Consider the following 13,636-nt stretch of genomic DNA (forward strand, 5'->3'; position numbering starts at 1 on the left):
AAACAAAAGGCTGAACATGGAGAAAACTATATAATAAACAGAGAGGACACTGGAATTCAGGGTCTGAGCCCAAAGAAAATCCAGACAGACGCTTCCATTACAAGTGGTGTCGGAAAGGACAGAACAGTTTTGGGAGCGGGGGGGCGGGATGGAGCGAGCAAACTCCTCCGGGCCCAGAGATGGTTTTCTCTCAATGAATCAAGCCTTGGCTTCTTTGGACGGGACTCAGAACACCCTGGGGCTGTTCAAGTGACCAGATGGTGGGAAGAAGCGGCTCCATCTCAAGGGACACCCTGGGCCCAGGTGAGCCGCTGATGCATAGGGCCCCCATCCCCATCTACTGGTCAAAGCAGCAGGCTGGCCTCCAGTGACCATGCAGCTCCCACGGGCGCCAAAGGCCAGGACCCACACTCCCTCCAGTCCATCTCCCTCAGAGCCTTGCTGAACTCAGTCCTTCCGACCGCATTTGCTGCTCTAGGTTTGGCCGCTTGACATCCACGCAAATTGAAGTTCCAGATCCACGGGCAATTGGAAGTCAGATAATGTTCTCAGCACCAAGAAAACAAGACTCCTCTGGCATCCAGCAGAATGGGAGAGTGCTGGCCCACAAATGAGCTCGACGTTGGCCAAGCATGCACGAAGCCTTGAAAACCAGGAGACTAGCTGAACAAAAAGGCTTTCTGATTCTATTGCTCTCCCCTCTGACATGATGGCTTCCCGTGAACTTTCTAGTCATTTCTTGCTTTTGTGTGTCTGGTAATTAAATGTTAACACAAGCTGAAACCCTGAACGCCACTGCTTGAAATAGCAAACTGAGGAAACAGCAGCTCTTGGAGCACTCTATTTTAAGACATGAGAAATGCGTCGCTTCTGCTTATAAAGAATTTAGGACTTCCTTGATTTATCTGTGAGCTACAAAACCTCCATCGGCTGAGATGAAAAGCCTTCATGGAACTGAGTACATTTTTCAAAATGGTGCACTTCTCCACGTTGCCCCACAGGACCCAGCACTGCTGCTGGAGTGGAGGGTGGGGAGGGGGCGCTTGCAGTAAGAAGGAAGGGGGCTTCTGAAGGCAGATGTTAATCCTGCAGCCCTGAGCCTTTCTGCACCACCGTTTTGCATACAACTCTCACTCACTCCATACTCCCACCAGGAACTTCTTGGAAGCTGTCAGATTTGAAGGAGCAATCCTCACCTTCCTATAATTAGGGTGAGCTCAGGACATGAGCAGCTGTCCCCCTCCCCCAGTGCACGGGCTGTTAGCAGACATGTCTTCGTTCTCTCCATGCGTTTTCATGCAGCCTGTCCACGTGCACAGTGCCAGGTCTTTGGGATCCTGAGAAGAAAAGGACACAGTCCCCACCCCGAGAAAGCTCACGAGCCAGTGGGCAGGCGGACGTGTGAACGAGGCAGAACACGGTGACCGACAGCAATGGGAACCCAGGAGTGGCACTTGACCACTAGAGTGAAACTGACCCTCCTCCCCTCCCCACTCCTGTTAGATTACCAGCTCCAGGAGGGGAAAGATCTCTGTTTTATTTACTGGTATTATGTCTAAATGATTTCTGCTTTGTCCAGCCCCTGAAATACCACCTGCATTGCATAGGCACGCAGTGAGTGAAGGGGCCCAACAGTGCGGTGCTTCCTAAAGGAAGTGGTTAGCGCTGAGTCCAAGAGGTAAACGAGTCAGCCAGGCTTCAGGGTGGCCTGGAGACCCCTTGCAGAGAAAACGGAGAAGCCGAGGAGTATGCTCACGGGTGGAACCAGATTTTGTGGGGCCTGAAATCTGTATCATCAAAAGAGGAATGGGGTTTAAAAAAATACACAGTTATGAATAGGAAGTTGCTGGGGTCTCCTCTGTGGCCTGGTCAATCCCCTCTAAACAGCTGAGTTCAGGAAGAGAAATGAAGTGAAGTAAAAGCCGCTCAGTCCTGTCCAACTCTTTGCGACCCCATAGACTATACAGTCCATGGAATTCTCCAGGCCAGAATACTGGAGTGGGTAGGCTTTCCCTTCTCCAGGGCATCTTCCCAACCCAGGGATGGAACCCAGGTCTCCTGCGTTGCAAGCAGATTCTTTACCAGTTGGGCCACAAAAGAAGCCTAAGAATACTGGAGAGGGTAGCCTATCCCTTCTCCAGAGGATCTTCTTGACCCAGGAATCGAACCGGGATCTCCTGCATTGCAGGAGGATTCTTCAGCGACTGAGCTGTGAGGGAAGCCCTGAGTTCAGGAAGCAGCGGGCAGTTCAGGATAGCCAGGCAGAGCTCACAGAGGGCACGGGCCCCCACAGGCCAAGGGCTCAGAGCACCTCCTGTAGGGTGTGATAGCGTCACTGGAACCCAGTGTGATGCAGAAAACTGTGTTTATAAGAACTCCTTTCTGAAACGGTATTGGATGTGGCTGCAAAGCATGAATGAACAAGCCACCTGAAATCAGCAATGGGCTCTTGGACGGATACACTTAGGAAGCAATAGTTACCCGCAGGGCCTCAGTTTCTTTGAATGGGTAGGAACACTGGAGGCTGAGGCATAGAGCTCTGCACAAGGGGACCCACTCCACCAATGCCCCAGGCAGCCCTTGATCCTCCTCTAACATAAGCGACTCTCTGAATAGCATCTGTTTGAGGTCGTCCCAATGATTAGCTCACATGTCTCCAAGCCACCCCTGGATTACAGCCTGTGGTAAAGGATGAGTCTACAGTGCAGGCAGGCCATGTTGAGAAGGGCCCTAAGGAAGCCAGCAAACCAGTGAAGGAGCAAAGAGACCGAGGGACATAAAACAAGGTGCGTACGTCCTCCAGCCGTGGAAAATGGCCTCCAATCTCCTTGTAATACACGCGGTCTTCTTCCCTTAACCCAGAACACTGGGACTCCGGAGACCCTGACAACCAACATCTGATCACCTTCTCCTCCAGCAGTACACGTTCTCCTGCAGACTGCTAACAATGTGTGCCGGAACAAAGGCCTCAGCAGCTGTTCAGAATCGGGCATGTTTAAAACAAGCAGGAGGTTCGGTAAGATCAGAGCTGCGACCGTGCAAACATCAGAACCTGAGATTTGTCTGGTCCAACCCTCCCGTCTCACAGACAGGGACACTTGGGAGCATGGGCAGGAGCTGTGTGACTGTCCTGAGGTCCCAGGCGGAACTGCTGGCAAAGCTGGGCTGGTGTCCGGGGTCTCCTGACCCCATGGACCACACTCTTCCTTGGTCCCCACTCCTCCTTGCAGCCTGTATATTTCAATTTTTTGCGTGCTCGCTGGAGGAAAGGGGGAGGAAAGGGGAGGCCTATCTTAGCGTGGACTGAGAAGAAAGCTCAAACCTCAGCATGAAACCACAACAGCTGGTGAACTGGAGAATGTTCAGAAGGACCTGTAATGAACACCAAACTTGCAGACATCTAAATATGTTTCTCACGCTGAAATGTGGTGCTATCCTCAGAAGAGACAAATACCAAGAATGACACACTTGTGAATACTGCTTTTTTATATTACAAACACTGATAAGATGCTGAATTCCTTTTTTTACACAGTGCTGAAATGAGCACTAAAATGAGAGAGCTTGTCACTGAGATATTGAATCACCATGTCAGTGTGAGCAGTACTTGGACATGCAAAATCAATCAGTCGGACGGAAGGAAAAGCGCCTGCGTTTTGTATTTGTCACTTTTATAAACCAGTGTGGTTTTCCAAAAGTTATTATCCTATTACTAAAGTGAACAGAATTAGAGACTCTGAAAAACTGTTCAATCAATGGCGTCTAGAAAATGGAATGGCAATGGAGGTAATAATGAAGCTAATAATACTAATTAACAAAAGCCCACATAACTGCTTGCATGCAGTCAGCTGTGCTCAATGGCAGGGCCACAGAGGGCCAGGGGTTTAGGCGGGCCTCCTCCACGCCCTGTGCCCCTGAGAATCCTGAGTGGAGCTGAGTGCCGCCTGTGCAGACTGCACCTCAAGTGTCTTCTTTCTGCCCTGAGGCAGGGCACGAGCCAGAGAGGCAGGGAAGGAAGGGAGGAGACAGCGAACAGGCGGAGAGCCCAAGGGACGCCTCTGTATGCGTCTCTCGCACACACCACGCCAGCTGCTGATTCTCCTGCCGTTTTTTCACATGTGAAAAGCAACGATGAAGGCAAAAGAGAAAGACACACACCACGGTAGATGCCTAAAGTTTAGCTTCAATCTGCACCACAGACTCTGTTCCTGTCAATAATTTCCCTCCCACTTTTAGCATTATGGACTGAAATTCTTCACTCTTCCTATGTCAATAAAAGCTATTTTTGAAACCCTGAAATGAAGAGGTCAAGTAATTAAGCTGAAAGGCTCTAAAAACCAGATTTAGTCAGATTTCAAAACAACTTACTTTAAACTACTTATCTGTGAACACTGGGGGGAAGTGGGGTGGGGAATGGAATATTCAGAACACAGTTCTGGGTCACAGGAGTTTCTGAGCACGTCATCACCAGGAAGGCAGTTCGGACACCAGCAAGGGCAGGAATGGGGTGTCAGGATTAAAGTCTTGATCCCTAAAATAACTGCTATTGTTGAAGGTGGTGATGGGTGGATGGGGGTTCATCATATCAGTCCAGTGTTTCTCAAAGTATGGCCCCAGGCCAGCGGTACCAGAGCTGCTGGGAACTTGCTGGAAATGCACATTCCCCCCAGAGCCACCAAATCAGAAATTCTGGGGGCGGGGCCAGGCAATGCGGGTGCCGGCGATGCCACCCAAGTCACAAAACCACTCTCCTCGTCTGTCTACCTTCATGTATGTTCCAGAAACTCACATTACAAAGTGCTTTTTAAAAATCCTGGCTCGACTGCTTGTTGACTATGTGGCGTTGGGACAAATTACTCAATCTCCATATTCACATTTGAAAATGGGAAAAATACCACTTTCTCTTATCTTCATCACAGGGTCACTGAAGGGTTTCAATATACAGTGCATGGTACAGAGCACTGAAAAACACCACTTTCTTCTTATCTTTATCACAAGGTCACCGAAGGGTTTCAATATACAGTGCGTGGTTCAGAGCACTGGTCATGGGGATCATACGTAGTTAAGCTCACTCAGATACAGAGAATTTTAGTCCCTAGAGCATAAACAAGCCTTTGCTGGATCACACATAAATTCTCTCTCTAAACCTGCCCCGAAACTCTTAGGGTTGCAACACCACCTTTTCCTAGATGGGGAAACCGAACCTCAGAGGGGTTCCACGAATCAACTAAGGTCTCACAGATTAAAACCTCATTAAAACATGAGGTTTTAATGCCACTAGGTAAAAACTCCTTCTTCATGGTAAGAGTTGACTCATTGGAAAAGACTCTGATCCTGGGAGGGATTGGGGGCAGGAGGAAAAGGGGACGACAGAGGATGAGATGGCTGGATGGCATCACTGACTCGATGGACGTGAGTCTGAGTGAACTCCGGGAGATGATGATGGACAGGGAGGCCTGGCGTGCTGCGATTCATGGGGTCGCAAACAATCGGACACGACTGAGCGACTGAACTGAACTGAGGTAAAAGCTCATTCACATTATTTCCAAATACTTCAAGGACATGATTGTGGCAAGAACCCAACCTTAAACTTGAACTTAAATCATGCGTTTCCTCCCTAACCCAGATTCACAAATATGACTCACTCCCACAAAAAAACCTACAACTTTCCCGATTGGAGGTGTTGAAGCTCTGGAGGGTGTATGGTTACAGACCTGCACTGTTCGGGACAGTGGCTTCTAGCTACATGTGACCATCTTGAATTTAGATGTGCTACAGATGTAAAATAGACAGCCAGTTTCAAAGACGTCATATGAATAAAAGAATGTATAATGTCTTGATATTTTATAAGGATTAAATGCTGAAAGGATACTACTTTTGGAAATACTGGGTTAAAAAACTGTATTCCTAAAATTAATTATACATATTTACTTCACTGTAATTTGGATACAAGAAAATATAGAATTACATATGTGCCTCATGCTATAGTCCCACTGGGGCTTCCCTGGCGGCTCAGACGGTTAGAAATCTGCCTGCAATGCGGGAGACCTGGGTTCGATCCCTGGGTCGGGAAGATCCCCTGGAGGAGGGCATGGCAACCCGCTCCAGTATTCTTGCCTGGAGAGACTGTATGAAATATACTTTTTGTTTTACAGATAATTTTTAACACTTCAGGGCAGAACAAGGAACAGAAAACTTCTTGAAATTTTCACTTAGGGAGATGATATAAATTTTGGGAAAACTACCCACATTGGAGACAAAACAGTCAGGTTAAGTTGTGACAAAGTTAAAGCAGGTGAACTGGATTGTTCAGTGTTGCTGACAGGTCCCACTTAACTGTCTTCTTGGCCCTACATCTTGTGGGTCTCCACGACCCTTTCCACATATAATCAATTTACTGGGATTCTGGTAATAGGGTCACACAATGAGTTTTCCCAACTGTCCTACAAGAATCAGAGACGGTGATGTTACAGTTTCGGTGGCTAATGAGAAGCAGCAGAACTGATACAGAAACGATGGGTGCTGGCTGAGAGGAAGAGAGAGAGACAGGTTTGGACCCTGGTCACCTGTGTTTGCATTTGTGTCCTTAAGTCACAAAATGTAAGCCAACATTTTACTTTAGATGAAAAACAACAGAAGCACAGGAGAGTTTGGGGGCACAATACCCACATCGCATTTAGTCAAGCAGGCTCCTCTAGGGCACCCCATTTCACTTGTTCTGGCATTTCAGCATGTTTGAATATTGGTGGCAAAACCGATGGAGGTGAAAGAGGGAAGAAAGAAGAGGGAGAGAGACCCTCAGGTCCAGTCTCCCCTAAAAGCCCTTTTGGGAACCCCTCCCTTGCATCCTGCAAAGGTGACAAGGGCCATGCCAGAAGGAAAGAAAATGTGGGGGGGGGGGGGGGGGGCTTTGACATTACGTCAGAGATGGACTATAAAAAAAACAAACAAACCCAGGTTCCTATGGGGTATATACCCCGCCCCTCACTAGAGAGGGAGACTGTACAAACCTCAGCACAACACAGCAGAGAAGCATGATGACCTAACACGCTAGAATAATGACTCATGGTGAGCCATGGAGCACACAGTCCTCAGGAAGATGTGGGGAGAGAGTACAGGCTTTTTTGGGCAGTGAAGCCTTGCCAGGCAGGAAGCAGCGCTGTGCCCATGTGTGAAAGCACCCTGGGCAAAGACTAGAGGGCCGGGGTCAGGACGCATTTTGGGAAGTGCAGCAGACAAGAGAGACCTGCAAGCAACGTCAGCCCCAGCCTCTGAGGCTCAGGTAAGGCGTGCTTTGCCTTCTCTGCAAAGACAAGTTAGCAAAGGGGTTTAAGCAGGAAATGAGCGGCCGTTATCTGCACTGTGGGGCAACTGGCCTGGTGGCATAATAGGGCATGGCTCAAAGTAAGGAGAGAGTGAATGTGGTTAAGTTGACCAGAGCAGCCCAGACAGCCTTTCAGAGACAAGGGGCTGGAGGACAGCCATCGAGACTATCTCCATCCGGCAGAAAGAATCTCGGCGTAGAAAAATCAAGTGTTTAGAAGACATAGGGCCCAGGACTTCTGACTGCAAGGGCAGGCCCTTGGCACCCCCCACTTCTGCCTTAGTAGTGGCACCGATGCTCCACAGCAAGGAGACCCCGAAACAGACCTCCGGACCGGCTCCTCCCCTAGCCCTGCTGGGAAGTGGCACGTCCGCTTGTCTGGAAGGCGAGCACTAAAAACTTCTCAACCTTCAAACGACACTAGAAGAGAAACTTAGGATAGGCTGTATCACATTACAGGGATATTTCCAACTTCTGGAAAGTTGAGGATAAACTATAATTTCCAAGCCTTCTTTCTTCTAAAATTATACTCAGTCATCTCATCTGCAGGCTCAAGCCAGATCTTCTTGCCGTTCCTGTACATTATTCCCTGCTACCACTTCTATTTGCTTCCCTGGTGGCTCAGATGGTAAAGAATCTGCCTGCAATGTGGGACTGGGTTCAATCCCTGGGTCAGGAAGGTCCCCTGGAGGAAGGCATGGCAACCCACACTGGTATTCTTGTCTGTCTAGAATCCCATGCACAGAGGAGCCTGGCAGGCTATAGTCCATGGGGTTGCAAAGAGTCAGACACAACTGAATGACTTACAGACATACCACTTCTATTTATTTCCAGGTTTGCCAACCCACTGCACTTGTCTTATTCATTACATTGGGTTGAAATCTAGTATCTCCTGTTTTATAGCTCCACCAACTCAAAACCCAGACAATTCTGAATAAACTGAGCTCAGAACCTTAAACAAACCCCCAGGTCCTGATGTGACCCCATCACAGCATACTGTGGGCCAAAGTGAATGACCCTGAAACATCGGCTTTTATTGCCAGATGGAAACTTTGAGGTTATTTACTACACACTTCTCATTTTACTTCTTCTTCTTCTTTTTTTTTTTTTTTCATTTTTCTTCTCATTTTTCATCTTTCTTCTCATTGGGTTTCCCTTGTGGCTCAGCTGGTAAAGAATCCACCCACAATGTGAGTGCCCTGGGTTCGATCCCTGGGTTGGGAAGTCCCCTGGAGAAGTGAAAGGCTACCCACTCCAGTATTCTGGCCTGGAGAATTCCATGGACTATATAGTCCATGGGGTCGCAAAGAGTCAGACATGACTGAGCAGCTTTCACTTTCACTTTCTCATTTTACAGACGAGAAAAGTGCTGAAGCCAGGGTAGGGCTGGTATGGGAGGGAGGGAAGGCTGGTCACCTGCAGAGATTGAAAGGCAGATCCCTGACCAGATCTGAAGCTGGTCTCCAAATGGTCTTCTTGGGACCAGCCACATCACTCACTGGCAGTGACACAGCTCTGCTGTCTCGTGTTTGGCCACCACCTATCAAAGGCTAGGGAACACTGAGCAAATGGCAGCCTCCTATAAACACCATGGGGACTGTGGTGCCTCTTTCACTGATTAGGAAATAAACATTTCAGGGTTTTCCTGGATTGTGCTGTAAGTCAATTAAAAAAAAAAAAAGAAAGAAATCTAGGGAAGAAAATAAGATATCTCCAGATTCTCAGATATTCTACCAATCTATCTATGCTCCTGTATAATTTTCTGGGAGGATGATAAAAACGTGACCCAAAAGAAGAGTGATGTGACCCCCAACTCCATCCCGTTCACGTTTCCAGCTCCTTTCACCATGACCATTCTCCTCTTCGTCTGTGCTGTTCATCTGCTGCTGTTTTGCCACTTAGAAACTGGCCTTTCTCTCACTAGCTTTAAATTTCTTAAGGGCAGGGGGTTTTGAACTTCTCTTTTTTCTTTATAATACCAACTTCAAGCATAAGGAATACATTGGGTTTTGGTAATGAATCATACTTATGTGTTCAGGTATGGGTTCTGGATAACCTGACTGGCACCTTAAAGCTGGCTCTGTCACTTCCTAAAAGTACAATTTTTTGTAGGTTACCTCTCTGGGCTCAGCCTCCTCATCTGTAAAAAAGACTAATAATAATAGTAACTGCCTCTTGGAGGATGAATTGACATAACATATTTAATAGGTTTAAAACAGTTTCTGGCACAAAGGAAGATACTATATAAATATTTTCTATTTTTGTTTTTTACATAAAAAAAAAAAAAAAACCACAGTGCAACTGCCAGTACCTTGTTATAAAAAACAGTGACCAGCCGTAAAAAAGAATTCATTTGAATCAGTTCTGATGAGATGGATGAAACTGGAGCCGATTATACAGAGTGAAGTAAGCCAGAAAGAAAAACACCAATACAGTATACTAACACATATATATGGAATTTAGGAAGATGGCAATGACGACCCTGTATGCAAGACAGGGAAAGAGACACAGATGTGTATAACGGACCTTTGGACTCAGAGGGAGAGGGAGAGGGTGGGATGATTTGGGAGAATGACATTCTAACATGTATACTATCATGTAAGAATTGAATCGCCAGTCTATGTCTGACGCAGGATGCAGCATGCTAGGGGCTGGTGCATGGGGATGACCCAGAGAGATGTTATGGGAGGGAGGTGGGAGGGGGGTTCATGTTTGGGAACGCATGTAAGAATTAAAGATATTAAATTTAAAAAATAAAAAAAAAAAAAAAAACAAAAAACCAGCATTTACAAAAAACAAAAACAAAAAACAGTGACTAGCCACTCTGCCTCCATGTTACTGACAAGCCTCCTAGAAGGTGGGAGAGGCCTGGGGCTACAAGGACACAGTGACATGAACTGTGGAAGCCGCCTCTCCAGGGTGAGAGAAGCATCCACTTGCCAAAGATTCCTCCCAGCAACTGCCCCCAAAGAACACGTGCCACAGCGGGGCCTCCTTCACACACACTGTTCACACAAACGATCAGGTCCCTCTGCCCTCAGTAAAGCAGGGCTACGCCTGCTTTAGGTGCTAAAAACATAGAACGCATCTTTGCTGGAGCTGATGATGAAGATGATTTAAGCATTGTCTGCCTGAGTGGAAAAGGATGGGTGAGACCGACACTTGCTGAGCCCAAAAATATACCAGGGGAACAGCATTTCTGAGGAAAGAAGCCCCTCATTACCCACGCAGTGCTGCTTGGACAGAAGTGTGTCTCACTCACCTCTGTATCCCCAGTGCACTACCCAGTACGTTTGCAAATCTCAGTTCTTAAAAAAGTGGCTGAATAAATAAAGACACAGTGAAGGGGAAACCGAGGAGCACAGTGAAGGCTGGTAGCTCTGAATAAGGAAAATGTCCTGGTTTTTTTTTTTTTTTTTTTTTTTTGGTCACCTGGGAATATGTCATTACACAGAGCTTGCAGGAATTTCCTTCCTTCACCACTCAGTATTTAAAAAAAACAAACAAACAAACAACTACCTACCAAATAATATCAATGTAATATCATTAATTAATTATTTCTAAAGATGTCTATAAGGATGTTGAAAAACATGGAGGGCAGAGGGCTTTACAAATATAAATTAATTAACTCAATCACAATATGCTAAAGTCTTGGAGGATATTAACAACAACATGAACATTACCCATAAGCTTATTCTTCAGGGTTTGTATCTTAATTCCCTTCTGCTAGTTCTAGAGTAAATAGAACTTATGGGAGAAAAGGCTTCCCCAGGTAATACAGTGACTTAATAAGAAGCCCAGTATCCTATTTCTTTCTACACATGCTGCCTTCTCATATGGTCATTTAGCTAATCACTTTTTCTTTAAAATAGTTAAATAAGAACTCAGATTCAGTGTTGAACACTTGAAGATCCCAGAAAAATATCAAAAACTGGGGATTCCCTGGCCCTCCAGTGGTTAGGACTCTGCACTTCCACTGCAGAGGGCACAGGTTCAACCCCTGGTTTGGGAACTAAGATTCCGCATGCCGCACAGCCAATAAACAAACGCACAAATAAATTATAAGTATTTCTTTAAAAAGGAAAATATCAAAAACGAAACAGATGTTTCAAAAAGGATACTGCTTTAAAAATACCTAACAAGTATACCTAACCTGTGAAAATGCAACTCTCTCCATCTTCACATCTTTCAACCTTCAGAATTCCCCAAGTAAGACCTGAGCTGCGGTCCTCACTTGCCTCTTGAAAGTGTGCAATGCAAGGGCACCACCAGGACGTAGGCCCCAGCCAGTCCCGAGTCTCTGAAGCCACACCCTTTTCCTTTAAATTGTTAAGCCGTAACAATTAGAATAAATTATTTCCAGGAATTGCATTAGAGTTTGGGGAGCAAAAATAGGTATTCAAATGTCAGTGGGGTAACTAACGTGTAGACATCAAGAGTATCCTGATTGTTCCCCTGTTAGTCACTCAAAGCCCACAGAGTCATTTTTCCATGGGATTGGCAGTAAGCCTGGAGAGGAATGGGGAAATTTCACCATGCACTTCCTCCCCAGCTACTGTCACAATGAAGGGCCAAGACCCACCTGCGTAGATGCCTGTAAGTTGAACCTTACAGCCTCTGAACACACACTTCTCTTATAATAGAAACACTGACTCTACCCAGCACGGAACAAGCAGCCACGGCTAAGGGAGACGTCACTGTTGCCCTGGTAGAGGCGAAAGAGGCATTAACTTCTGATAGAAGTTTTACAGGAAAAGGGCTTCTTATCACTAGCATAAATGCTTTCAGATACATTTACCAGTACATTCACTGTTAGTCACTCACTGGCCACAGAGTCATTTCTCAAAGATTGCACACTGTACTAGTGGCAAAAATTGGAAACAAACTGAATCAAATTATGGTACAGCCATTAAAAATAATGGCATATATCTATACATGGTGACAAAGAAAGATGTTCTTGATATGTTCTGGGAGGAAATTAATGCAGAAGTTTATAGTAGCATACATTTTCCAAAGACATACAATAAGTTATATTTTCACATGCATTGGAGAAAGTTATTTACCAAGTAATTAACTGTGGGCACTTTAGGAAATCAAAGGTAAGGACACCTTACATTTCCCTATTTTATACTATCCCTATTTCTAATTATATGCATTATTTTTTGGCTTTCTAAACTATGTCATATTTTCCCCAAGGACTGATTGTGTACATAACTAAAACTGGTGAAACTTGATTTCAAGATTCTACCTCTTGAATAAAGTAAGTTACTTACATTTAAACATTACATATTTGGGGATTCTCAACAAGCAAGCAAGCTACTAACATAATAATAATGAATGGTGCCAAAACACACAGATCTTGAGGTTGCGCTGCATAACTCTTAAAAACTCGTCTTGGAGAAAAGCTGCACTCCTAGCAGCTCATTTGTCAAGGGCAGCGAGAATCACAAGTAAGGAGATCTGCCTTGGGCAGAAGCTCTGCTTAAGTATCCTTGCTTCTCTTATCTGTGGTAGTTCTTTTTATCTTGTTCACCACAATGCAAGAGAGAAACACTATCAGACAAGAACTCGTTCCTTCTCGTATCACTGCTGCCTCCCCGTCCCCCTCACACCTCTCCGCAGGTGTATAAGCCAGAGCTTCCCACACTCCCAGGAGCTTCTGGGTCCCCCACGAGCACACCCACCAGGTGCGGCTGCAGCCGGCCCAGCCTTATCCATTACAGCGGAAAACAAACTCCCCCTGGAACTGCCCGGGATGAGATTCGACCTAGACAAATAACTGGGACTTGAGTGGCTGAATTTCTTTCTTTCTTTCTTTCTTTTTTTTTTTTGAGCACAAGAAAGAGAAACAAATTTTTTAGAAGTCACTAGGGTGATTCAAAAAAAAAAAAATCACAGCGCATCTTTCTACAGTGTATTTAATCTTCTGGACAAATATTTCTACACATCTGGAGAATCACTGACAAAAGATTTTTAAGAATATTCACAAGGGAACCCAAACCACACAACTTCCTCCAAGAAATCACAAGCGACATGAGCTGGGAGCTTTAAACGGTTTAATCTATTACTGCATGTAAGCAGCTCATGCTTCTCAATGGATAAATGAACTATTGTGCTAGCAGAAAGGAATCCAAGATAACGAAAAACATCTTTAAACAATGTTGGGGGTAGGGGGGCCGAAATCTCTCAGATGAAAACCTACATCCAAAAAGCCCCTTACACTTTACTTTCTCAGTTCTGGATTAGCAACATAATTTTGAAAGCAGTACAATATATGGCTGTCTCACAGATCAAAGGCGATTTAATTCAAGTCAA

At 45.7% G+C, this 13,636-nt stretch overlaps 1 protein-coding gene across 24 annotated transcripts in view; it reads right to left on the reverse strand.

Annotated features, from left to right (window-relative positions):
- DOCK9 (dedicator of cytokinesis 9) overlaps window positions 1-13,636 on the reverse strand; it is a 288,486-nt gene that overhangs the window by 162,812 nt on the left and 112,038 nt on the right. For 2 of the 24 annotated variants that reach the window (XM_060394652.1, XM_060394651.1), the window contains exon 1: window positions 11,475-11,842. The exons of the other annotated variants lie outside the window; for them this stretch is intronic. In XM_060394652.1, coding sequence (XP_060250635.1) covers window positions 11,475-11,498 — 24 coding nt within the window. In that variant the 5' untranslated portion in view covers window positions 11,499-11,842. Of the gene's footprint in view, window positions 1-11,474; window positions 11,843-13,636 lie in introns of those variants that run through there. 24 annotated transcript variants of the gene reach the window in all.

The sequence above is a fragment of the Ovis aries genome, chromosome 10, assembly GCF_016772045.2.
Source record: "Ovis aries strain OAR_USU_Benz2616 breed Rambouillet chromosome 10, ARS-UI_Ramb_v3.0, whole genome shotgun sequence".
In the NCBI taxonomy this organism is placed as follows: Eukaryota; Metazoa; Chordata; class Mammalia; order Artiodactyla; family Bovidae; genus Ovis; species Ovis aries.